Source organism: Phoca vitulina, unplaced genomic scaffold, assembly GCF_004348235.1.
Source record: "Phoca vitulina isolate PV1807 unplaced genomic scaffold, GSC_HSeal_1.0 scaffold7, whole genome shotgun sequence".
Taxonomy (NCBI): domain Eukaryota; kingdom Metazoa; phylum Chordata; class Mammalia; order Carnivora; family Phocidae; genus Phoca; species Phoca vitulina.
This window is the reverse complement of record NW_022589710.1, coordinates 36438030-36465891: the sequence shown is the minus strand read 5'-3', so window position 1 is coordinate 36465891 and position 27862 is coordinate 36438030. Positions and strand designations below refer to the sequence as shown.

At 38.1% G+C, this 27862-nt stretch overlaps 1 protein-coding gene and 1 non-coding gene across 3 annotated transcripts; one reads left to right on the top strand and one right to left on the bottom strand.

Annotated features, from left to right (window-relative positions):
• Positions 1-1071: 1071 nt before the first annotated feature.
• Positions 1072-1140, top strand: LOC116633448. The gene has a single exon (XR_004299725.1). It is a non-coding gene; the product is annotated as a small nucleolar RNA SNORD2 (small nucleolar RNA).
• Positions 1141-1577: 437 nt separating this feature from the next.
• ZBTB1 (zinc finger and BTB domain containing 1) lies at positions 1578-27822 on the bottom strand. Of its 2 annotated transcripts, XM_032405286.1 has the most exons (3): positions 27574-27819; positions 11195-13110; positions 1578-3630 (listed from the first exon to the last, which is right to left on the bottom strand). In XM_032405286.1, exons 2-3 carry the CDS (start codon positions 13090-13092, stop codon positions 3594-3596), a joined length of 1935 nt encoding a protein of 644 aa, XP_032261177.1. In that variant the 5' UTR covers positions 13093-13110; positions 27574-27819; the 3' UTR covers positions 1578-3593. The 2 variants fall into 2 exon arrangements, with proteins under 2 accessions (XP_032261177.1, XP_032261176.1); XM_032405285.1 differs by lacking the exon at positions 1578-3630 and having other exon boundaries at positions 9189-13110; positions 27574-27822.
• Between the last annotated feature and the right edge of the window lie 40 nt (positions 27823-27862).

Genomic DNA, 27862 nt, shown 5'->3' with positions numbered 1-27862 from the left:
GAAAATTCTCTGCCTGTCTCTTATATTTCTGTATTAAATAATACTTCAGAGACTAAAAGTTGAAACAAACACATCTGAAAATACTTGTACTAGAGATACAAAGATGAGTAAGATGAGGTCTAAAACTATGTGCCTGGGTAATCAGGCCTACCCTAAAGAGACTAAGAATAAGTTTTTCCAGAATTACCAGGGAAAAACATTATGGATTTTCTGGAATCCTCTCAATTCCTACCTGGACACATTCTTTATAAAGGATGTGGATTAAAAACAAAACAACAGGGGCGCCTGGGTGGCTCAGATGGTTAAGCGTCTGCCTTCGGCTCAGGTCATGATCCCAGGGTTCTGGGATTGAGCCCCACATCGGGCTCCTGGCTCAGCGAGGAGCCTGCTTCTCCCTCTCCCTCTGCCTCTCTCCCTGCTCATGCTTTCTCTCTCTCTCTCTGTATCTCTGTGTCTCAAATGAATAAATAAAATCTTTAAAAAACAACAACAACAACAGAAAAGGTTGTGGATTGTTTTGAGGAAGTAATGTTGGCCTGAAGAGAAGTAAGTAGCAGCCTATAATTTGAGGACCTATGAGCAAACTGGATTTGAAGTAGTTATTTAAGATCTCTATAAATACTGCCATCTTATATTTGTTCCAAAATATTTCTCCAGTCACCTGTCACTATAGGAAAAATTTCACCATTGTTTCTTTTAGTCTTGAAAAACTCAGTCTTTAAAAGTTACAGTGAAACTGTAACTTAGCAATATAATCTAATAATGTAGAATGAGTTTCTGTTAAATATTTATTCTTGGTGTTAATGTATAATACCGTTATTTCTCAGCTTTCAAATTTAGTGAAAATTTGAAATTTTCAAATTTTCAAATAGTGGCCTTGCAGTGGGACACTTCCTGGTATGGAAGGCTAAGACCTGAACCTAGAAGAGAGGCTTTTCCAGAAGAGAAGTCAATCTGTGAAAATAACACTAATGGTGCCTACTTCAGTTCTGTACAGCATTAACTTCGAGGATAGACTCTTATGGAATAGTCTGACCCAATATTGTTGTAATTGTTAATACTTACTAAATTCTTTGCAATTATCTCAATCATCTTTGGGGACTGGACTGAAATGAAGAGAATACTCTTTGCTGATCACTTTGGAGGGGGGCAACTTATTAAACTCTTAACCTGAAAATAAACAAAATGAATTATATTGAGAAGGAAGTTATTTCTCTGAGTAAATTGTTATTTTGAAAATTAACCCTCTGAAAGAAATACTATGTCAGTGGATTTTTTATAAATAATTATTTCTTTTCATATTATGAGGAAACCTAATTAATTTGTTGCCATCTATGTTTGCCATGAGAGAGTACTTTTTCAATCATTCCATATAGAAGAAACCAGGATTTAGCAATAGGAATTTTAGTTAATTTGTTTTGTGCACGTAAAAAAAATTTTTTTTTCTTATTTTTAAGTAGGCTCCATACCACAGTGTGGAGCCCAACATGGGATTTGAACTCAAAACCCTGAAATCAAAACCTGAGCTGAGATCAAGAGTGGAACGCTTAACTAGCTGAGCCACCCAGGTACCCCTGTTTTGTATACTTCTTAAGCTGCTCAGGAACACCAAAATTAGCTGTATCAGATATTTTATTGTTTTTGTATTAGAGAATGGAAAGAGTTGATATTAACTTTTCAGACAATTTTATAAAAGAGCCAGGTTGAAAAAAATACAGTATAAATAAAAGTAATATACAGACAGTTTGACTTCTGAACATAGAGGAGGAAATTTTATTAGGTAAAAGCAATGGATTGAAAAAATGTAACAAATTTCCCATATAACTCAGTAACTCCATTTTATACTGATATACAGAAAATAATCACATTATAGAATGCATTTATATCACGTATAATTATTGTAATTCATTACATTTGTAGTTTAGTACATTCAAAATTCAATTCATATTCCTTTTCTGAATCTACTTCTACCAGTCAGTCAAAAATTATTTGTTGAATCTCTGCTATATTGATCTGGTACCTTTAATTATCAGTAATCTTTTATCTTGTCTGTTTCCTACTTGTTAGAAGTCTGCCGGTTTATATGGTTCCCAAGAGATTAGCTATAGTTTTTTTATTTTGTTTTTGTTTTTTATAATCTAACACTTTTCTAAACTTATTTCTCTTGAAGCAGTTGAACTCATATGAATTTGAAGTCTTTAGTGGATTTCTCTTCTCCCTTCAGGCCCCTATACCCACTATCACATTCTAACTAACTTTATCTAATTTTTTGTTAGTCTGATTAGTAGAATGAATATTTATCATCCCACTTTATAGCTAGAGATTTTAAATGACTTTACGTCTGCATATACTATTATGTATACTCTAAGTTAGATTTCTTTGTGTAACTCCTTATTAAAACATTTGAAGAAATAGATATAAAAACAAAATAAGCATTTCTGAAAATATATAACATTATACTGCATAAGAAACAAAATAATAATAATAATGAATTGGATAGACAGTTAACCAAAAGTAAAACTACAAGTATATTCACAATAAGGAAATAATATGGCTATAAGAGTCATATGGTTAAGAAATGTGTTTATGAGCATATATTTATAAAACAAAGTATTTGAAGCCAGGTTAAAATCTCATCAAACATTTCATTTCCTAGGGAAAGGTTTTTAAAAACACAGAAATCATTGTTTCACTCAATACTCGGTTGAATTTTATCTTGAAATTTGAAAGCTGAGAAATAATGGTATTATACATTAACACCAAGAATAAATATTTAACAGAAACTCATTCTACATTATTAGATTATATTGCTAAGTTCAGAAGAAAATAATGTGTCTTAAGATACATTCTTTTTGTTGTCTGTGATTTATGAAAATCTACCACTATTGAAGTAATAACCACTTGTTTTTCCTTCAAGTTAACAGTCTTAAAAGGGAACTTCATTAATATTAATAATCAGGTTTGTGACTGATATATACAGTGAAAAAGAGGAAGGGCAAATGTTACATTACAATGAGTAATAACTACATTATCTTGTTAAAATATTGGTCTCACATTTTTTTTCTCTGTACCCACATCTTTTTATTTATACTCTAAACTACAGATTTGGGGGTATAATTTTTTTAATTGTCTAACTACATTTCATAATATATAAACTGTGATTCAGATTATTTTAAGTTTAGGATTATATGTGTTACACAGATATGTTATTATCTTTTTATAATATATTTATAGTAGCCTAGTAAGCCCTTTTATTTTAGAAGGGACCATGGAAGATAATTAGCATATAGAGTTTCATCTTAGTGTAGCTTTAACCACTGATGTCATATGAATATTTTAGTTACTTTTCTTGAGCAGATTTTCCACAAATACTAGGAGAGTCACCATGAATCAATTTTGTCACAGCAAAGTGATTCCAAAGTGATCTTTACTGAGTTTTCTTGGATCCTTGAAACTGGAACTTTTGGGATTGATGAGGTTTGTCAGGAAGACAGAAAAGATGGTGTCACTTCAGATCTGATATTCCTGGGTCTGGACTTAAAGATTATCTGTTGAAGATTGATTCTTCCCCATGTCCTCTCCAAATTCAGATCTCACTTCTCCAGAGGTTTAGAAGGCCCTATTTCACCACTGCCACACAGAAAAAGACAAAACTCTCAAGAAAAATAATATTACAAGTTGACTGCTTTACAAGATACAACATAATTCTTAGGTCAGAAGTTCATGGCTTTTGGCACCAGGCCAGCATAGCATTACTACAACAAAGAATGGGAATGAAAGCATAGTTCCTGGGACTTAAATTTATTTAATTTCTTCCTTAATGTAACTAATCGTACCCTTCAAATATAAGGTGTTCCTATTACTAATATAATTCTTCAGCTTTAAGGGCACTTTCTGTTTTCTTGCATGATTTAAGCTAGAATAGGTAGGACACATGCCATATGAAAAGATAGGAGGTCAGCCAGGTAGAGGAAAGTAGGGAGGAAGGAAGCAGTTAGGAAGTGTCTTCCTTCAAATCAAATAATTTTACATACAATATACTTTAACTTTTTTTTTAAGTTTACTTATTTAAATAATCTCTACACCCAAGGTGGGGCTTGAACTCATGAGCCCAAGATCAAGCACCACATGCTCTACCAACTGAATCAGCCAGGTGCCCCTCAATGTACTTCATCTTGTTAATGGTAAATCTCTGGTTGAAAGATAGATCCAACAAATTTAAAAGTTCATGTTCTTTTTACTGAGTGCCTTCACCCATCAAGCTAACATTGTTTTCTTCAAATATTAAATGTTGTACACTCTGCAAATGAAAATGAAGTACACACATACACACACCGAGGAGTTTTCCTTCCAGTTCCTAAGTTCATAACTCTCCTAAACTGCCCCAGTGATTCTGGGTAGAATTATATTTTTTGCAACAACGCTTTGCCCTAGTTTTTTTTTTTTTTTAACAAAGTGATTGTCTTTTAAAATATTTTGTCCCACATCAGGGAATGCATAAGTATTTGAAAGAAAAGATGACTTTCATAATCTGGACAGAATTATATTTCTGTCATCTAAAAATGAGCTCAGCTGATTCTGACTGGTATAAGCAATTGGTTTAAGTATAATAGAAACAACATAGTAACTTTTAAAATAAAGCTTAATTGGGGGCTTCATAGGCTGTCTACCTGACTGTATTCCTTTCTCAAATAGGTAAGTACAGAGGGTTATGCAAATTTTCTCACATAAAATTGTTAATATTCCTAATTCTGAAATGAAATGTCTCTTACATATTTGTCATCCCCCTGGCCCTAGAGTTTCCTGTGCCTTCTTATTGAAATGGTGATTAGTATATTGATACATTCAATTCGGAGCCAAGTACTGGATTGTAATCTTCACACCATCTTTTCTGCAAATGAGTAAAATAATGAGAAATTATAATGGCTTCTGCCCCCTAGTGATCTGTGGTAGATTTTGATAGGAAGGATGAACAATTCTGTCACTACCAATGGACCTCAATGATTTGGTTCTCCTAAATAAAAGGAAATAAATAGGACTTAAGCTTCTTAATGCTAAAGTCAACTAAACATATGAATATAAACATGTAAGTGGTATTAAATTCGTTCAAAATTAGCATGAGTTCACAAGCTGCTATTGTCATTTAGTTAATATTCATATTTACTAATACTCACAGACACAAAAGTCCTTGCATTTTAAATCCTTGCATCTTTGCCTTTTGTCAGCAGATAAATTTATAAGTAGCTAAATTTCATCTGGTTTTAGTAGGAGACTACCCATATGTTACCAAGTAATATGTCCTTGAGTTTGACAGAGGCAATGAAAGTGGGCCACCTAAGTGATTATATAGACATCATCTGTGGAGTCTTCATTACCTTATTTTTCTGTTCTCACTTAAAATATAACATTTGGCAGATGGTAGAAAGACCATTAAAGTAGTAAATTTAATATAGCAGTAGTAAAACCTATTGCATAGGTTTTAGAAATCAGGGAATAGATGCATAAAGTTAAAATCAGATTAGATTGGGAGGGGGATTGTTTCACTTAAACCATTAAATGTTCATGTTTGCTGCTACGTTAAGGTGCATAAACAGCTGTTTCCTGTAATTATCTTTCATTTCTTTTATGAGTAAGACTGTCTTTATAAGTTAACACTAAATATTTTTGGTATTTGAATTATAAATAGCTAGAATAATAACCTTTGTTTTTAGACAAACTTAGATTATAAACTTTAATCAATCACAATATGGCAGTTAGGGTATCTAACTGCCATATTGTGATTGATTAAAGTTTATAATGGTCTTTCTACCATCTTGTTTTGTTTTTTTACCCAAAGAAATGACAATTTTCTTACCAACATCATCTATTAAGACAAAAAGAGGAAACTGGTTATTCTGGGGTCCTGGTTTTTCTTGGGAATATTTTCAAATGATTTGAATGATTGAACTCATCAGTCTCATAATCAATAAAATGGTGATTGGCTGGAGATTAAAACATAAAGGTCAGGAATAGGGAAAACAGAAGGGAAAAAAGTCACAGAGGTAGAAATATAGAAGTTGAATTCAAACTAATTTTTTTTTGAGCACTTAACAATGGGCCCTCCAAAATGGCTGATAATACCACTAAAGGTTTAAGTTTAAATAAAGGAAAATTAAACCATGTCAATATTTAGTATTTATTTCTAAAACATCATTCTGAGTGACCCATTCAAATAGAAAGTTTTGTTTCCAACTGATATATTTTCACATTATCCAACATGTTCATTAGGTACCTACTACCTTACCAGGCACAGCAGACCACAGATGATGAACATGGAGCACAGTTTCATAGGAGCTTGATAACCTGTGTTCCTAGGCTGAAAAGGCCCTTCTTTGTACCTCTTGGGAGGTGAGGTATGTGGCTTAGTGCTTAAGTACAGGCACACAGAAATCAAAGAGGTCTAGGCTCAAACTCCAGCTCTAGTGTTTAATTTCTGTGTGATATTGGGAAAAATACTCCAGTCTCTCTCAACCTCAGTGCCCCATCTGGAAAATTAGAATAATACTTACCTCATACAGCTGTGAGATTTAATTAACATTGTGTATTGTAAAGCACTTAGCAGAGCCTAAAGAACACCATCTAAACGGATGCCAGGCTTACTCAGTGAGAGCTCTAGGATGGACGGATCACAGGCGTCCAAATCTGGGCAGCAGCTTCAGGCTCTTAACACCCAAAAGAACCCTACTTGCTTCAGTTCACTGGCATGCACCCTGTCACCCTGTGCACTACATCTCAAGTATCAAGGAGATGGGGGGGCCTTTCCCAAGGCTATGTCCTCACAGAGCTTTTTGGCACCCTGGAATCCTAGGCGTTGTTAAGGTTAGGGTGCCTGCACAACACTGGCATTTATCACCATTCTAGAAGCATTTGTTACAGAGGAGGTGGGGCTGGTGAGGAAAGATGAGGAACTGATCAAGTAGATTAATGGCGAAAAAAAAAAAAAGAATTTTAACTCATAAAACCCATTAAAAATTAAGAAATACACCAAATTCCTTTATTTTCAATGTGTACATACACATTCAGGTTTTTTTCTTACGATTGATACTAGTTTACCTTTTTGTTAACGATGGCAAGTTTTGTTTAACTGTTAAGCTGGTTCTTTGGGGGGATTTTCCAGGCATCTATTAAATATGTAAGTTCCTTAACTAGGGGTGTAGAGGAACAAGTATTGTTTAACCAGGGAGAAAGCTGCCAACCACCACCAGTCTCTCTTCCCAGTTTTTTAGAATATAAAAGTTGGTATATCATCTCTAGTATTTAGGCACATCCTTGGCATGTTCACAGCAATTGTTTTATTAGGCATTTTATCGCTGTAATTATTTTATTTTATTTATTTATTTTTTTTTATGTTTTATTTATTTATTCATGAGAGTCAGAGAGAGAGAGAGGCAGAGGCAGAGGGAGAAGCAGGCTCCCCGCCTAGCAGGGAGCCCGATGCGGGACTCGATCCCAGGACCCTGGGATCATGACCTGAGCCGAAGGCAGACGCTTAACCATCTGAGCCACCCAGGCGCCCCTCGCTGTAATTATTTTAATGTATCAATATTATTTTAACCTATCAAATTACTTAAATCTCTACTCTCACCTAGACAATTCCAAATGTTTTTTATTCAACTTTTACATTTTTGTTCTCAACTACGGTACTTAAATATGATTTTTCATTTCAGTCTATTGTTTTTCCTTTTAATTGATGCTCTGACTGCCCTAGCCAAGTCTCTCCTTATTTTAATTCTTTTAGTTTTATAACTAGCCCCTGGGATACTTACGTACTTTCTTCTAAGTTTTGTCCATATTCAAACTTCATACGTTAAACATTAGCCATATATCATTTTATGCATGAGTCAATTCTCTGAATATTTTTACTTTAAAAATATGGGAGAGATTAAGACAAATTTCTGAGTCCTACTCCACTGCCACCCTGTTGTGCTTTAGTAATCTGAGATTTTTAGTCCTGTTACTAAAGAATTATAAACCTCTGAGTTGCACTCTAACTAGTGACAAGCTTGTTTAGGCTCTGACTCCATTTCTCCAGGATTTCTTGCTGGAGAACTAACAGGCCCTTTAAGCAAGATTCTGTAAGACATAAGCTTCCTCATCGATCTGTCTAGATTTTCCTTTCATTTTTTGGATTTGGAGCCTAATTACATAAATTGAGAAGGCAGCTTCCACAGTGTTGATTCATTGCCTTCCCAGCATGGAGGGCAAGAAGCAATAGCAAGGAGGTACAGCTCTGTAACCCCAGCAGAGGAAGAAAGTCGGAGGAAACTGGATTGGAGAGCGGTGTCAGACATTTTTCATTCCCCTTAAGAGGCAAGAACCCTTTAAATGTACTCTCTGCCTTCATAAGGAAAACCTGTACATGACACTTACAGAAGCCTGTGCTGCCCTATAGCTAGTTCCAAAACACGACACAAGGTGTCCTGTGTAATATGAAACTGGGAGGAGACAGCATGGTGAGGTGGTGCTTTGTGAAACCATAAACATCTCAGTTATGTAAAGTTAGATCATGTTCAATGTTTATATATTTGCTTGCTAATTGTTGACTGTTAGTACTGTCAAAACACTAAATTATCCCTCCCCCCTTTTCCTAATGGAATATATAACCCTTTTTACAGAATGGTAGTATTTAGAAAGAACCCTATTCTTTAATGGTGGGAAGCCATTGCAATAGATTTTCATGAGGGTCATGGAAAAAAGTGATCCCCCTAAAAATTATGTCTACCTAAGATACTATATAAATAGTTTAGAAATTTGGAGTGAGTTTATCTTCTCTCTTTAGACAAGCCTCTGATGGTCTCTGGGTTTGTTACAGAACTTTTAGCAGGTTCCTATCAGTACTGTATACACCATATTTCATTTAAGGTCATTTCAGATTGAATTCCTTGATAAACTACTGTGTCCAAGGCTAAGATGAATCACTTTTCCTGCTTTTTCTGCTATGTGGCTTTTTTTTTTTTTAAGATATTTAATTTATTTATTTGACAGAGAGAGACACAGCAAGAGAGGGAACACAAGCAAGGGGAGTGGGAGAGGGAGAAGCAGGCTTCCCGCCAAGCAGGGAGCCCGACGTGGGGCTTGATCCCAGGACCCTGGGATCATGACCTGAGCTGAAGGCAGATGCTTAACGACTGAGCCACCCAGGCGCCCCTGCTATGTGGCTTTTTAAAAAAACTCCTTACTTCTCGTTTATCTTTTAGTGTATTTCCCCCATCTCCATTTCCCATTATTTTCTCATACCAAACGCCTCCTGTACTATTCCTATTCTTTCTTAACACCACAGTGTATCCCCACAAATCTCTGAGCTCATACTGTGCTCTATTCTCTTTCAACTAGATCTGTTAGTCAATATGTCTCTCAATTCTCTTGGCAATGTATTCTTTTATGCAAATTGTATAGAAAAATATGACTTGCATATCTTAAAAATCCAATGTAAACAAAAAGAGCAATGTTGTGAAGTTACTGTTCATAATTACAAAATTATACTTTAAATACAGATGTTATTTAAATCCCTTTCATTATGAGAAGGGTATTACAATGCAAGTAATTCACATTAAAAGGCATTCTATTCAATAGATGTGTTTATTGGTGGGGTCAGTTTTGCCAGTGTTTTAATCCACATGTAATTCATATAGACCCTGTGTCAGCAACACCTAACAATACTACTTTAAAAAGTGATAAACTATTTCCACTTATATGCTCTGTGATTATTTTATAGTGCTCAAATTTTGTAGTCCTTTACAGAAAAAAAAAAAAAAGTAAGAGCATGGTGATAAAACTGCAATTTGCCACAACACATTTCCTCCAAATCTTAGTATAAAACACAAGACATTTTTTTCCACACTCTACTTTTATAGAACAACCAGATTTGTAATTGACTTCTTTATTTTATTTGATTTATCAATATACATGGCAGCTTTCTCAAATCTCAAAGTAAGTTCCAAAAGTATGTAATTTTAAAGGTGAAAAATCATTTTCCTTTAGATGTCATATTCCTAGAGAGCTATTAAAGTCTATTTATAAACAAAAATAATTGATAAACTAACACACTTTAGAAATCAGAATATCTTAAATTATTTTAAGTGAATACAAGATATGTCTTTTTAATTAACTATCATAGTTAAATTTCATATCACAAAACAAAATGACTTGTCCCCACTAATTTCTCAAGTGAGGTAAAGTCATTGGGTTTTACACTTAATATAAGTTTTAAATGTGATTATTAAATGATAATATTTTATCAATTATAGGAAATATTCATTTATAGGAATTTCCTTAGGTCCATCAATGTTTTTAGGCCAAGTTTGAGCCCATGTCAACCTTCAAGTTTAGAGTCAATGCACCTAACCTGCCTAATAAGCATGTCAATTTAAGAATATGAATTTCATTGATAAGAAGGGGGAATAAACAGTGGCTAAATCACTGTTCAACTTACAAAAAAAAAAAAGCTAAAAGTAGATGAGATAGTTTCAAAGAACTAATTACTTAAAAAAAGTTTTTTAAATAAACATGAATGGCCAATGATGTTGGATTTAAAATTTCACAGGATAACCTTAAAAAAAAAAAAACCCACATAGAAATAGTAAAGTCATCACCTTATGATAAAAAAAACTAAAGTTTAATAGTCATTGAAGAGGTAACAACCACTTGTAGTCTACATTGAAAAGTAATTTTAATCATAGCTAAAACAAACTAAAATCAAAGAATTCTATTAAGAAATAACAAAAATGATAAACATTTAATAACACCTAAAATGTAGATACTTAAGATCCTAAACAAAAATATTAAAGGTAAAAGGGCCTTGAAATTTTTTCCCAACAATTCATCTTATAAGATCAATTTCTAAATAGCTCATATCCTTTGCTTTGGTGTTTTGTCTGCTATCAACTAAACATTAGTACAGTAGAAAATCACTTATGTTCTTTTCAAATGCTTGGCATTATAATGTGATCTCATATCTTTCCTCAAATTAAACTTTGCTCCACATATTCCACATGTATACAGATGAACATCCATGTGCTGTTCCAACTGTTCATTATTTGGGAATATCTGAAAGCAGACCTGGCATATAGTCTCACCAGCAGATAAATGAGAAATCATATGCCGTACATGGTCATGTTTTCTGAAGTTTCCTTGATCACAAATGGAACAGACATACCTGGCCATGCCTTTGTGCATATCATTGTGCAGTCGCAACTGACGTTCTCTTAAAAACTGCTTTCCACATGTCTGACAAACAAACTGTTTTTCCTTAGTATGAACAGTATAGTGTTCTCTTAAGTGACACCGCTGATAAAATCCTTTTCCACAGAGATTACAAAAATGCTTTCGTCTGTGATCTCTTTCATTTTCTTCCATGATGGCACTCTTAAACACATCCTGGTCTAGGCAGCTAGACATATGTTCAACCACTAGATTTTCGGTTTCAAAACGCTGGCCACAATTAGGACATCGAAAAGGACAGGCAGAATGTTTAAATAACTGCTTTTTTTGGATACTGTTTATCTGGAAATGATTGTCCCTAAAATCATCCAACATTTCCACAAACATATCTCTTATTTCTGACTGCTCGTCAGGATTCTCTTCCATGTCCATCTTCTCCTCCGTATTTCCTAACCCGTTCATTGTCAGATCCTGGGGTTCCCCACATCTTTGAGCATGTTCCTGAAGCTGCCTCCCCTTAACGAGGATCTGTCCACATTTCCCACATGCACAGATATTTTCGATGTGTTTGGCTAAGTAATGAGATGACAGGTCCTCCTCTGTTATTGTGAGTCCGCAGAGCTCACAGGATGCATTTTCGGGATCCTCCTGTACTGGACTGCTGTTGTTAGGGGGCCTTATATTTTCTAAACCACCCCTTTCATCAGCATTTATCGACATCCGAGGTTTTAGAGTTTTCCTACCACTCTTCTTAATACCAATATCTTCTTCAACATAGTATCTATAAAATGGCTCTTCAGGTTCATCTTCTAATTCGTCGTTGTCAGTGGACTCATTACAGTCTTTATCAGTCACTTTAATAATGTTAAAGTCTTTCAGTTCATCTGTGGGAATATCTTCCGGCTCCATCTTGATAATGATTCTTTTCCTCTCAGCAGCTCTGCTTTTTTCCTCGTTGGCTAGTTCAGACTCCACTGTGCTACTTTTTCGGCTTCCGGTGGTTGAAGTCGAATCATCAGCAGCCTGGCTGGTGTCTCCTCTGTATTTGTCTGTCTGTGTGGAAAATGCTTTAGAAGATTCCTTTTCACCAAATTCGGCTTTGATAGTACCATCTTTTCCATCTCTAATATCCACTATTCTGTGATAGGATCTTGTGTTTTGGTACGAATGTCTGTTAGTACAGGTTAGTACATGCTCATCTAACAATTTTTCACAGCTAAAGCCAAATCCACAACTATCACAGGTAAAACTCCGTCCAAAGCGCCGTGACACGCGTTCTTTTGGAGCTGATAATTTGGACACAGAACTTTTTTTACATACATCAAATAGTGGTTCGGGAAAATTGCCTAACTGTAAAGACTCTTCATCAGGCTCTCTATTGTGTGGTGTATTTACTGTTGAACTTGGCTCTGCACACCACCTGTTGGCTTCACTGCCATTTCTAGCCACTGTGTCTTCATACATTCTTACTCCAAATATCATTTTGCTGTTCTGTTTGCTGGAAGCAGAAGATGAACATTTTGAACTAGAACAGTCTGCATCCTGAATGTCTTCTAAGCAGTCAGGAACGTTGTACAGCTGCAGGTAGTTCATCGCCACTTTAAACTGCTCAAAACTGGAGGGTGCAGTCATAATCTTTCCTAAGTACATAAACTGCAAAATGAGATCAAAACACTCGGCACTGATTTTCATGTTGCTGAGATTCAGTTGTGCGGTGCTGTGCTGATGGTTCATGAAAAACATTCTAAAGTAGGAGCTACAGGCAGCCAGAACGGCTTTGTGCGCTTGAAAGTAAATGTCGTCGATGGCAATGCAACAGTCACAGAGAAAACCCCACTCCCTCTGGTTGTTCAGCTGCTGGAGGACGTAGCTGCTGTGGCTGGGCTTTGCCATCTTCTATTATTTAGAGACCTATGTGAAACAAAAGCATTAAAGTCAGACAAGATATCTTTAGAAAAGCACTTGAAAAGAAGAATCACTTTGATCAGACACTGGGACGTGCGTGATTTTGCTATCACAATAAAGGTATAAATGGCTCTCCATTCTAATGTAGCAAAACTCAGTAATATACACCTGAATCATTTTTCAGATGTGAAAATGAAGATAACACAGCCATTTATTCAAGCTTCTCATTTTGATTTTAAGAAAACACAAGCTAAGGTATCCGAAGCAAAAACCATCATTTTGGTTTCATCACACCTCTATGGGGGAAAATGTATGCTAAATGTGAAAGGAAAAAGTTTAAAAGTACCTGAAGGATACAAACAGTGAAAGTAAATAAAATAGCAACTTAGACTGAAAGTACATAACTAAATTACAGAGTATTAAAAACTTCTCACAAAATTGATATTAAGGAACTACTGCTCATTTTTTAAGTGTGATGAGTATATTTTGGTTGCGTTAAGAGTCCCTATCTTTTATATATACATACTGACATATTTATAGATGAAATGATATAATCTAAAATACACTAGAGGGGCGCCTGGGTGGCTCAGTCATTGAGCATCTATCTGCCTTCGGCTCAGGTCATGATCCCGGGGTCCTGGGATCGAGCCCCACGTTGGGCTCCCTGCTCAGCGGGAAGCCTGCTTCTCCCTCTCCCACTCCCCCTGCTTGTGTTCCTTCTCTCACTGTGTCTCTGTCAAATAAATAAATAAAATCTTTAAAAAAAAAAAAAAAGATTAAAATACACTAGAAAATAATCCAGTGAGGTGGGTGTGGGGGCAATAGATGATACAAGATTGGCCATATGTTGATAACTACTGAGGCTGGGAGATAGGTATAATTCTATTTTTGTATGTTTGAAAATTTCCATAGAAAAAATTCTATTTAAAATGCTTATTAGATTATATGGAAATGGCCACAAGCAAATAGGTTTGATCAATGCCTTTTTTCTTGATTATTAGGGAAGCAGTCATTCTGTAGAGTCAGAATATGTCTTATATCGCTGGGCATGCACTTTAGGGTATAACAAGGCAGTGGATCCATTAGGGAAGGAGGTGTCTATCCTTAAATGGTAAATTTTTCTTCATTTTTTAATTGTTAAAAAAAGTATACAAAGTAACATGTGCAAAAAATTAAAATATATAAGTAAATAGAATAAAAACACACCTTAGGTCACATACCTCTTCCCAGAGGTAACGTCTCCAAACACTCTGGACTGTGTATCTTCAGATCTGTTTATATGTATCCATACAGAGTCAACAGATATTGAGTACCTATTATGTGCCCAAGTACATAGTTTTTGCTCTTGCTGTGTGTGTGTGTGTTTTTTCTTAACCTAAACGGTATCATCCTTTTTTTTTTTTAAAGATTTTATTCATTTATTTGACAGAGAGAGAGCACAAGCTGGGGGAGCTGCAGGCAGAGGGAGAAGGAGGCTCCCCGCAGAGCAGGGAGCCCGACCCACAGAGCAGGGAGCCCGACCCACAGAGCAGGGAGCCCGACCCGACGCGGGGCTTGATCACAGGACTCTGGGATCATGACCTGAGCTGAAGGCAGATGCTTAACCAACTGAGCCATCCAGGCACCCCCTAAATGGTATCATTCTATATATACCTTTCTGCAACTAGTTTTCTTCACTGAACATATGGTAGACACTATAAATAATATTAATGTAGTGAGTTGACTTTGGGTAAAGAGGGAGAGGAAAACATTAAAAGCATTAGAAGCCCTATCCGTTATATTATAAAACTAAAATAAGATCCAATTTTAGCCTCAATTTTTAATCTGTATACATAAAACTTCAGAATCTATCTTCTACCTAAAACAAGTTCCTACACAATCTGAGCATAAAAAGAACATTTAACAAGCTGTTCAGAGAAATAAAATGTTCACTCTTCAGTCCCCAAATCCTTGAATCCCTGCAGTGGTAATTAAGAGGTATCTATAGCTTATTTCCACTTGCTTTTTATCTGTTCATCACAGATCACATGTGGATTACATACCCCTTTTCCCCACTACCTGAAGACCTATCCTACCTCCTTCTTCCTGTTCTTCCTGCCTAATGACAGAAAGTTGCACAGCCAGGGATGTGCCTCTAGAAAGGAAGGTGGCCTATGAGACCTACTGCCTTCTTAAAATTGCAACCACTGTACCATTTTTGTAAGCCAGGTGAAGCATGTCAAATAGGTACAATCTTTCAACCTTTTCAACCTTCTGTAAATCAGATGTCTGTACCCAATGAGGAAGCATGCTCAGTATGTACCTAAATACAAAAAGCAATATATGCACAAAGATACTCATCAGTATGTTATTTATAAATTGAAATGCCTGGTAATAAGGGAGTTGTAAGTGAACCAAGGTAAATCCACCTTTACCAAGGTAAATCCACTACCTAAAATTCACTATCACGTGGCCTTTAAAAAGTATATAAAACGAATCCAAACAACAACAAAACCTTACTCAAAGGGTGAAAAAAAAAAAAAAATGAAAAAACACACACACAAATGCTGACCCTAAACCCATTTTATATAAGATGAAATTTCTAGGTCTATAGTCATTCTGTGGGATTCAGAGAGAACTTTAATGGGTAATAAAGAGAAAGAGGCAGAAGGATAGACGTTACCTCAAAAAAAATTTTTAGTAATAAGAGTTGTTAAATGAAACAAACTCTTTTGGAGGACAATGGATGCCCTGCATGGAAGAGGGATGAAATGTCACTGAGGACAGTATAATACAAGGAAAAGAACACAGGCTTTGGATCTGAAAGACCTGAGTTCCAATGTGGCTTTGCCACCTTATTTATCTTCACTGACCCCAAGTTTCCTGAACTGTCAAAGTGGGGATAATAATATGTCAAATAACACATCAAACATGAGGATTCGTAGAAGCAATGTGTAAAACATATAGTTCTTGACATGTGATAATTAATGGAAGTAAGACTGGCAGTTGCTTATCCAAGCATCAGGAGCTAAGTTTGACTAGATAACCTTAAAATTTCCTTCTAAACAGGAGTCCAGTAGAAGAAAGCCAGCAGTTAATCTGTAAAGACTTTCAGGTTTTAAATCTCCTGTGTTTAAAATAATGACATAAAGAACTTAAAAGTTCCAAGAACTCTTCTAATCTAATGGAAAGCGGTTTTATGGCCAGCCACCAAACCTGGTGCAACGACGTACACCACCAGTGTGACAGGCACCGCTACAGCTGTAGCCACAATTCAATTAAGGCAGTAAAAATAAATTCTGTGTTAACATAAGCAAAACACAAAAACAGGAGCATCAACGGCATTTTAATGCACATCTGTTAATGCAACAAATATGCACGGAGTGCTCTGGATGCCAGACGCTATACATAAAGTACCAGGGATCGACAATAGCACCAGTATTCTGTGATCTCGAGGAGCCATCACTGAGGAGAATCCTGACTTTTTCTACATCAGTGACTTCAGTCAACATGTATTCAGTAAAGTACCTCCTCTGTGGAAGAAGGCACCATGCTCTGGTGGAGAGAACGAAGAAGGGCTCTGGGTCAGAAAGGCATGGGTGTGAATCCCACTGTCTTCAGATGTCTCTCTACATCCCTACCTTCCCCTCAGAGCTTGAGGCTGAACAAAATTCATGCGAACACTACAGCTTCTAGGCTGACCTCATTACGCAAACATCCATGTTCCAGTAAAATGGACTTTAAAAGGTAGGGTAACTGTTTATAGCAGTCCTACACATAGTAGTGCCAACAACTTTGTTCTTGTTACACCTCACTCAGAAAAGCCTGGAGAAGCCCTACTAATAACACAAAACAAAACAAAACAAAACAAACCCCCAGAAAACAGAAAAGAAAAAAGAAAAGAAGGGCATGGAACCAGGGGTGAGGGATCTAAGTTCCTGTGAGACTTTTAGCTTATCTCTTGGGAATAATTTTTGCATTAAAATTTAAAAAATTCATTCACTTAATTAAAAACAATTTCACTCAAATTCCAAAAGCAGTTTTCTCCTTTCAATTTTTTGATATTCTTAATAATCCTACCAAAAAAACCTTAACTTTATCTTATAGTAAAGCTTGCAAACGTTTTAAATAAAAGGATTGCTTATATTTTAGCTGTTCTTGTTTTTATTTTAATTCCAGTAAACATACAAGTGTTATACTAGTTTCAGGTGTGATTCAACACCTGCATACAACACCTGGTGCTCATCACAAGTGCACTCCTTAATCCCCATCACCTATTTCACACATCCCCCCCACCCACCTCCCCTCTGGGAACCATCAGTTTGTTCTCTAGAGTTGAGAGTCTGTTTCTTGGTTTGCCTCTCTTTTTTTCCCCTTTGCTCATTTGTTTTGTATCTTAAATTCCACATATGAATAAAATCATCTGTTATTTGTCTTTCTCTGATTTATTTCGCTTAGCATTATACTCTCTAGCGCCATCCATGTCATTGCAAATGGCAAAAATTCATTCTTTCTTTATGGTTGAATAATATTCCATTGTGTATATATACCACATCCTCTTTATCCATTTATCAACTAATGGACACTTGGGCTGCTTCCATATCTTGGTTATCGTAAGTAATGCTGCTCTAATCACAGGGGTGCATATTTCCCTTTGAATTAGTGTTTTTGGGGTGCCTGGGTGGCACAGGTGGTTAAGCGACTGCCTTCAGCTCAGGTCATGATCCTGGAGTCCCGGGATCAAGTCCCGCATCGGGCTCCCTGCTCAGTGGGAAGCCTGCTTCTCCCTCTGACCCTACCCCGCTCGTGCATTCTCTCTCTCAAATAAATAAAATCTTAAAAAAAAAAAAAGAATTAGTCTTTTTGTATTCTTTGAGTAAACACCCAGAAGTGCAATTGAGGGGTCCTAGGGTAGTTCTATTTTTAACTTTTTGAGGAACCTCCATGCTGTTTCCCACAGTGGCTGCACCAGGTTGCATCCCCACCAACAGTGCATGAGGGTTTAGCTGTTCTTGTCTTTGTAACTGAAAGCTGTGACTGCTTTTGTGTTACTAGCTGTATCATTGGTGAAACAAGTTTATTACAGCTAGAAGTCAAGGACTGTGGGAGAGTAGGGCTTCCAATGTGATCCGAAGCCAAGGGTTCTAAGGCCAGAAGGATATCTGTATGCAGGCAGTTCTCCCGGAAGAGAAAGGAGTTAGGTGATGCCAAACATTTTACACTGATTTTTTAAATTTTTAGTTTGAAAGTTTCATCTCATTCAAAAACAGCCGCCAAGTGCATTCAGCATATTAATTTAGATACCCACAGATTTTTTAGTTCAGAGAGATCTAATCTGGTCCAACATTCTCATTTCATAGAAGGGCAAAGATCTAAGACTGTTAAACAGTGTATCAGAGGGATAGTTAACTGTGGTAAAGTAGGTACTAGGATTACAGGACAGACTCCTGACCACCCAGGTGGGTACGAACCACCTGGGACTATGTAAATGTGCCCTTCTGCAAAGAACACTCAGCAAAGAGTGGGCAGGAGTCCTTAATACAGGGTTTACTGGCCGGGTGCTCTTGCATAAGCACCTACCCACATCTGAACTCTACCTACAATGCTGTTTTATCTGTATAGGTGCATCCAGTCTTATTCAGTAGACGTGTTCCCTAAGTTACACCATGTAAGCTATTTCAGTAAATTTCTCACTGACATAGTATCAGAAAGACGTTTCCTTCATCACCATAAATCTCTTAAATTGGAAAAAACAGCTTTGCTGAAAGTTTCTTTTGCCTCTGCCTTAGTCAAATGATAACTGAAGGGCCTATAAATGAGCATATGAACTGAATGAAGAAATAACTTACAGTTACAATTTTGGAGTGACTCCTTCTGTAAAGCAAATAATCTCCTTTTAATGTGTGCCAAAGACCAAGGAGGCTCTCCTGGGGACAATTTGCATAGCCTCAGTGAGAATCTGCAGCAAAGCCTAGCATTAGACTCTTAATTCAGGGCCCCAATCTCTGCACTACTAACAATTACCTTTGGATCTGAAAGATCATTTAGGTATATACATTCATTTTCTCATACCTATTTCTGTGCCTTATATGATTGGATATAGGTATATGGATTTAATTTGAAGGTTACAGACTATCCTTTTAAAGGGCCTGAGATGATGGGTATTAAGGAGGGCACGTGTTGCATGGAGCACTGGGTGTTATATGCAAACAATGAATCATGGAACACTACATCAAAAACTAATGATGTACTGTATGGTGACTAACATAACATTAAAAAAAAAAAAAAGGCCCCAAGTGAAATGAAAGGATTCTCTTATGTTAATAAATCAGAGTATCAGAATGTGTTGAATACCTACACATTCCTAACACTGCATAAAGCATTGAAGTGTAGAGGGTGGAGAAGGATGGTAAACATAGAGCTAATTACATACGAGGATTAAATTTTGAACCAAGAAACAATTTGAGAATAATTAAGTATTAAATTATACTGAATAAAGTTCAGCAAGAGTTAGAGGGGGAAAAAAGCATGATTGTACTAGAACAGTGGGCTTTAGGAAGGATGCAGGACTTGAGTGAAACCTTAATGAATAAGTAGCATAGAGAAAAATAGAAGGCAAGGGGAAAGGCATTTCAGGTATCTGCATAAGCGTGTAGGTAAAGAACTGGGAGAGGGGTACACAGCAGCATAAGCAAAAGCATGAAAATGTAATGGGAGGGAAAGCAGATATGCTTTACTGAACTGGTAGATGGAGGTAGAGTAAATGACAACTGTAATACAACAATAATGGGAATAGCCAATATTTGTTAAGCCTTACTATCAATGGTCAGGCTCTAGTCTAAGCAGGTGTGTGTGTGTGGGGGGGGGTGCATATACATACATATATATGTGTGTGTGTGAGTGTGTGTGTATATATAACGTGTATTTGTACACAATGTTATATAACTTCTGTGAGGCCACAGAGGACTTGGTGGGATTAGAACACAAGCAATAGGACTCTTGAGCCTGAGATCATGGCCTCAGTGATTTTGTCACCTATAAAAATAAGGTCACTCTGGTGAAATTATTTCCTAGAATATGATTTTCCAGAGTATACGGTCCAATGTCTAAACTTAATTAAGTTCCTTAGGTTTTCTCCTTGAAATTTCCAGGAAGAACCAGTTTTGTAGATGCTCCTAAAGATAAAAAGTTTTACTTCAAGGCACTTAAATGACAGACACAATCAAGGTTAAAATTTTTACTTTTTAGAACAGGCATTCTGGCTGGTTATTAGACTGTAAATTCAGTACTTAGCACAGGAAGTTCTGAAATTATAATTGGGTTATGTTCCAAAACTTTATTTTTAAGTTAGTTATTTGGAACTTGAAACACATATTCCCATAGAAACAATGCTATAAATGGTGAGTCAGTTCTATGCTCACACCCTAAAATCTTTTAAAACCCTAATGTAGCTTTACATCAGTCCTAACAGTGCTATAGCATGACTTTTATCATTTGTACTAACAGAGGTATCATACAGGAATGCCTACCTCATTGACCTCCAAAGGTCAAGGGTAAGGATGAGACTTAATGGCCTTTGTGCCTAGCACACACTGCCCACACAGTTGGCACTCAATGCATGCTTGTTCAAATGGAAGTATTAAAAAGAGCTCAGGAAGCAGGCACCAACAGATCTGGATACCAACTCTACCACTTATTTAGCTATGAGGAAACATCTTTACCTCTTTAAACCCGCTTTTCTCATCTATAATATAAGGATAATCATAATCCTCACAGAGTTATATCAATTAGAGACAACAATTTCTTCTTGCCTTTTTAGTCAAGCATAATACAATTTTCCTTAAGTATTAATGTCATCATTGCGAACATAGTTCATAGAATTTTACAAAGTGATCAAGTTCAACCCGATGCTTTATAGATGAGAAAACAGAGGCCCTAAGAGGTTCAGAGACATGCTCAAGGTCACTTCCAGTTTTAGTGGCTGACTAAAGGCCCTTGGCTCTTCAATCCTGGTCCCTGAGTACAGAACCAACTGGTTGTCTGCTTTCTCCTCTGCATCGTGTTTTACCGAAATATAGGAGCTATTCAAATTGGCAAGGGTTGTTTGCACCTACACAAAATGGCCTGAGACTGTTGTGCTTTGGGACTTTGTGGTTTGTTGGCTGGGTAGTATTTTTCTGCCTCCTTGCTTGTCAAGCCAACAGCTATCACTTCTAAAAAGGGTGCTGATCCCCCGCTGCCCACCATTTCAATCTGTTATGGGTTATGAAATTAGACAAAAACTCACTGAAGCTGAATTTACATAATTTTTCTGAGAGGACCTAGGGAAGTGATCTGTAAGATAAGATTTTAATTCCTGCACTTTGTTTCATCTGTTTTAATTGCTGATAGGCAACAATTTGCTTTAGTCTTGTTTCTGGCCAGGGGACTGGATAGCTGAGGTTGCCAACCAAATAACTTCTGAATAAGTGAGTTGTTACTATAGGTAAGCAGCTAGGTCTAGGAAATAAATTTATCCACATAGAAAGCAAAGTGAACATAGTGGCTTCTGGAATATTTCTCTCCCCCTCCAGAAGGAGAAGCAAGGAGCACCTGGGTGGCTCAAATGGTTAAGCATCGGACTCTTGGTTTCACTCAGCTCATGATCTCAGGGTCCTCCTGGGATTGGGCCCTGCATCAGGCTCCGTGCTCATGATTACACTTCAGAATTCTCTCCCTCTGCCCCTTCTCCCACTCATGCTCGACACGCTGCCAGATAAATAAATAAATCTTAAAGAAAAAAAGAAGTAGAAAAGTATTTAATCCAGGCAGTCTCTACATTTTGATCTGTTCATCTTAAAGAGGCAACATGGCATCTTCTGACCACTAGAGAGCACCATGTGAACAGTAGGCTTCTCTCAGCAAAAAGCAGCTTTACCAGGAAGCCACTTTTTTTGCACGTGGCATTGGTATTCTTGGTATTCTTAGGGTTCATTTTGTGGAACTTATATCTATTCCAAAGTGCCTCTGTGACTTCGGGACCCACCTAAATCTGCTCCTCCCCCTTTATTCTGTCTCTGCAGGCAGTGCCATGCACCAATCACCCAGGCTACTTGGCAGTCACCTGGGACTTCTCCCTCCCTTCATAGTTAACTATTAAGTCTCACCAATTTCCTAGTATTTCTCAGAACTGCCCCACTATTCCATGCCTACCTTCCCTGCCCTCCTGAGGCCTCAACATCACTCCTGCGTTATTACAACAGGCTCCTTAACTCATTCCTCAAATCTATCCTTCACCCTCAAACAATTAATAAAGAACAAAAAACAGACCATATCATTCTGCTTAAACCCTTCTATGGTTCTCTTCACGTATCCTCAGGCTAAAGTACAAACTCCTTAGCAAAGCATACAAAGCCAACAGTGTCCATCCATCTAGTCTTATGTTTGGCTACTTCTTGCTTCAAACTTCATGTTCAAGTAGCATAAAACTGCTTGCCCTCTCCACTCTGCCCCACCCCAAGAAATACTTAATGTATTTCTTACCTCTATTTTTATTCATTCCCGATTGGTTCTTCTGCCTGAACCTCCCACATATCTAAGAATCGGTTTATCACCTCCTCCAGAAAACCTTCTGTAATACCTCCCTCTCCCACTATTTTAGGTTTTGATATTACTCTTTATCATCTCTTTATTTTGCACTTATTACGCTATATTTTAATCATCAGAACAGTAACATAAGGTAGGTGTTAAAGCGCAGACTAACCAGATTGCCTGGGTTCAAATTCTGGCTTTGCCACTTATTAGGTGTGTGACCTTGAGCAGGTTGCATAAGCAATTTGTGCCTCAATTCTCTCAACTGAGAATGGGGATGATAATCCTTCCTAGTGTTTAGAGTTATCACAAGGCAGTGGCTGTCAAGGAGTAAATGCTAAATAAAAATTGGCTACCACAGTTATCTATGTGTCTGTCCATAGGTCTCCCCACTAGATTATGAGCAACCTGAAGGCAAGGCTGTTAGCTTGTTTCTGTGCAATATAGTAAGTATTCAGTCAATGCTCCTGAAGGAGCAGCTGATGAGGCAGCTCTTAAGACAATGGGAAGTGCTACCCAGGCTCCTTCCCTCAGCAGATACACACATCTTTTTAATTTGTATTGTCTCCAATTTTTCCAATTACAGCCACCTTTTTCTTATTTAATTCCAACCAAAACCCTGGAAATTTCACTCTTATCTAATTAAAAGTCAACAAACTGAAACCAATAAAAAGAGTATCATAAAAAAGTGTGTTCATTCTAAGAAGCTTAACTTCATTTTTAAGCCTTCAATCTATTTAAGATTCCCCTTCATACCCAGGACCTACCACAGCAAAAGCCTTCATGCTTTCATATATGCTATGCTATTCCCTTTGCTTAGAACCTTTTCGATGTCCAGCTCACTCTCTTTGGGAAGTTTTTTTTTTTTTTCCTGATCCCAGGATAATGGAGATGCCCCTCTTCTGTGCTTCCAAAACAGACCCTACCTACAACTATATGATGACAAAAAAATGTATCATCCAAACTGAATGTTGTGTCTATCACCACACTCTTGGCAGGGATTATAATTATGTGGCTCCCTTGCTTTGCTGGAAGCTCCTTGAGATCAAGGCATTGTCTTAGTCATCACTGTATCCCCCAGAACCTTTAACAACTGCTTGGCATTTAGTTGATATTTGATCAATTTTGAAAGAATAAATGTTGAAATAGGTGTTTTATTTTGCTTATCAATTCCCTCCTTCCTTCCTTGTAATCTCTACAACCTACCAAGGGGCTCGAAGTCACAACCCTGAGATCAAGAGTCACATGCTCCACCGAATGAGCCTGCCAGCACTCAATTTTTTGCATTATTTCAATCATGGCAACTTTTACATAGTGGTCAAAAATTTACAAAGCAATTTCCCATACATTAAACAACTGATTCTCACAACAACCCTGAGACAGGTATTTTCATTATCCTCATTTTGTGAATAAGCTTAGTGGTTGATACTGAAGTGCTCATCTTCTAAGTAGAAGATGGGACTCGAACTCTGGAGTCTTGATTCAGAACCCTGAGTTTCAGCTTTTATAAGCCAGACAACACTCTTCCTGGCAATGACTATTAACTGAAGTGCTGCTTTGGAACGTCCTGAGCCTCCCAGTCACCCACTCTCACACAGCCCCATATTGCAGGCGGAATGCCCTGCCCCCGCCCCGTCTCCTCTTCCATCTGCTGACTCCCACGGCCTATCAGAACAAGCCCTTCCCTAATACTATAAGATGTAAAGTGGAGATGGAACTCTTTAGTTATCTTGAAAAAAGGATTATGTGTACCTCACAAAGATAACAAATGAAAAATCTGGTTGGTGATTTAATTCTTTAATTTTCCAATATTATTTGGAAAACGATTTTAAACTCAAAGCAAGAGTAGTGTAAAAAAACTCATGTCCCGAACATCAAATAATGCTGTGATTAAACTTCTATGTACTATTTTGGGGTTTTGTTTTCAGAATATCATCAACCACTTCACACTCATTCTTCTTACTTGCCAGGCTAAGTAATAAATGATTCTGTACTTTGACTAAGATCTCTTGTAGTTACCATACAAGCCACAATGTAAGTATAGTTAGAAATCTATCTGAAATATGTGCCGTCTCCTCCCATGCCACATCTAAAAACTGCACAGTCATTAATCCCCTTCTTCATTCGAATTCTCTTTCTTTGACATTTGGCATGCTATTACCTCTAGATACTGATCAAGGGGAAGCCTTCACACCCTTATCAGCACAGGAATATCAGCACAGGGATATCTTCATGGCAAATATAGCCACTCCTTGCCTCCCAACTATGGAATTATGAAACTCTCTACAAATATGAAGCTTCTGGGTTTTTTTAATGAGTTTGGCCAGTATAAATCAACCCATCAGAGGCTGGACATCATCATTAGCCCGAAAAAGTGTGAGAACTAGACCACCGAGGTAAATACTTCATAAGGACAAACTTAAAATAGCAATCCTGTTATATTTAAACGCTCACGTCTGTTACTTGATCATAGAATTTTAAACCAGTCCAATGCAAAACATTCCTTTTCTCCACCTAGTCAATTCTCACCAACCTGAATAGGGAATAGAGAACATAAGGCCATGAATCATCACAGACCATCCTTAGGCAGGGTGAGGCATATACAACAGCACAGTTATGATCAAATGTTGCCTCTTCTTGTTTTAAACAAGGTATTGACTACTAACAGTTATCTCTGGGAAGTGGCAATCAGAATGATTTTCATTTTTGTATTTTATGTACTCTAGTATAGGTTGAATTTTTACATAGAGCATGGGTTTTATAAGTATTTCCATTTTGAGAAAAAAACAGAATATACATGAATCACTTTTAATTTGGTTCACATAAAAGCATATAAGAATAACAATGTCAATATTTCAGGGTAAAATATACTAGCACAAGAAAAAAAATATCAAGAGAAAACATCCTATAGAGACCGAAGTGACCTCTCAAGCAGATGTTTTTCAAATACAACTCAGTTTTTTTTGGAAGACAACAGATTACAGCTTAAAAATAAAAATCTACGGAAACTTTTCTGCCTTTATATCCCAAATGGTTGTTTCCCCTTTGGGCCAGAGGTTAATAGCAAAGGCTTAGCACTTTCCTGGCTAGAGGAGGAGAGGCCTGAAAGCAGGCACTTCTTTTCTCCTGCACATTAGGATAGGAAATGGTGCTCCAAGGAACACAGAGACACTCTTAAAAAGCTCTATGAACTTATCTTCTCCAGAGCCTGGCAAAAGAGGAGAATAAAGAAACAGTACAAAAATTTAGCACTGTTAATGTGAAATCAAAACACAAGGTCAAGAGCAAGTGGCTGAGACTGTGCTCATGCCCTGCTAAAGTCCTAGTTAAATATGGTTTCTTTTTTTCTGACAGTGATGCACCAGGGCTCCCCCACTACTCCCCCAAAGTAGGGCATCCCATTGGAATGGGAAGAATAGAAAGGCTTCAGGAAAGGCCACTCAACCTGAGTTATTCTACACTGAAAATTTGGTCATAATGGAGAAATCTCTTAAAATGAATGTAAGATGTTAATTAAAGACTCTACTGCAGACTGTCTTTATTGATCTTTGAAAATAGTTTCATGTCCACTACGTTTCAATTTTCTCTAAGATGAGGAAGCCCCCATCTAGCTCCCAAAGCCATTCAGTTATTGAGACTTTATTAGATAGCCAGCAAGTGAATCAAAAGTTTTGAGGTTGTGATGGCCAGCCATCATTCAAGCTTCATTTTTTTGTATCCCAATTCTCCCCATCATATCCATTTGCACTGACAAAATTTCATAGAATCCAATTTCTTCGTTTCAAAGGAGAAGATAGTGATTGCTTTGAGGTTAACATGAGAACTGCATCCTTCACCATTTCTGCTCCAAAGTGCCTTGAACTTCAAATCATGAAACTGATTCTAAGTCGCCTCAAAAAGCCTGGAACCACTCCTTGGGTTTGAGAAAATCGTTCTGTTAAGTTTTCCGGCCCTGAGACAGTGAGACATACCGTATGGAAATACACTCAGGCCAATGGAGAATCTGCGCGTACCTACCACGTTTAAGCTCGACTGGAGTCGTTATTATTACACACATACAAATGCCTGTCCCCAGAAAACATCAAGGACTTTCATGGACATCTCCCCGACGCTCCCAATTTGGAAAAGGTCATGTCAACCTTTCAGATCATACAGACGCGTTCGTTGCTTAGTTTACCTAAGACTGGGAGGGTGGCTGAGCTCAGACCCAAGCCTACATATTTTAGTGGTAACGACTCCCGATCTACACCCAACACATCTGCCGAACACTAACAGAACTTCTAGCAAACGCCCACCATTGGACTCGAAAGCACGTTCTTCCCAGGAAACATCTTTTCCACCGAAAATTCCCAAACCCGAGACCCACTACTTTTTACTGAACAAAAGGCGTGTGTGCCGGCAAGAGGGGGTGAAAAAGAGCGTGGCAAGAATTTGCACGGCTCTTACGCCTCCTCCCTCGGAGCGCGCCCAAGTCTGCGGCCTCGGTCTCCGGGACACTTCCCCTCCCACCCGCCGAGGAGCCGCAGCTGTAAGTTGAGAGAAGCGGGCTCTAGGCACGTCAATCAACCGAGTCCTCCCGCCTCCCGTCTACCCCTCCCCTCCCCCCCCCCCCCCCAAAAAAATAAAGACTGAGAAAGAAAGGTAAAAGAAGGTAACTAATTTGGGAACTAGTCTCCGCGGGGGCTTCGCCTCCGACCCAGGGAGGCCGCACGTCCCGGACCAGGCGCGCCGGCGAACGGCGGGATCGAGCAGGCGGCCCGGCAGCCGCCCGTCGCCGGCTCCTCGCGGCGCGTCCTCCGCGCTCTGGATCCCCGCACGGGTCGGCACCGCTCTGGCCCCGCACTCCGCCAGGCCCGCGGCCCGCGTCCTCCCGCCCGGGCCAAAGTTGCGCAAATAGCCCCACAACTGGCAGATACTCACCGGCCGCAGCAGGAACCGGGGCTGCGGAGGTTTTAGGGAGTTTAAGGCAAATCAGCCACGGGAAAGGCGGGCGGAGGCGAAGGGGCCGCGAGCTGCAGTGGCGGCGGCGCGCGGCGTTCGGGCTGGGCTGCGCGGAGAGGCTCTGGCTCTGCCAGGGACTGTGCTGCAACAAAGGACTTCCGCTGCCGCACAGCCGCGCCTGCCGCACCGCACTGAGCCGGCCCCGCTTACGCGGCGACTCCGGGTCTGCCCACCAGTTCGCTGCGGCGTCCGCCAGCCTTCCCCTCCC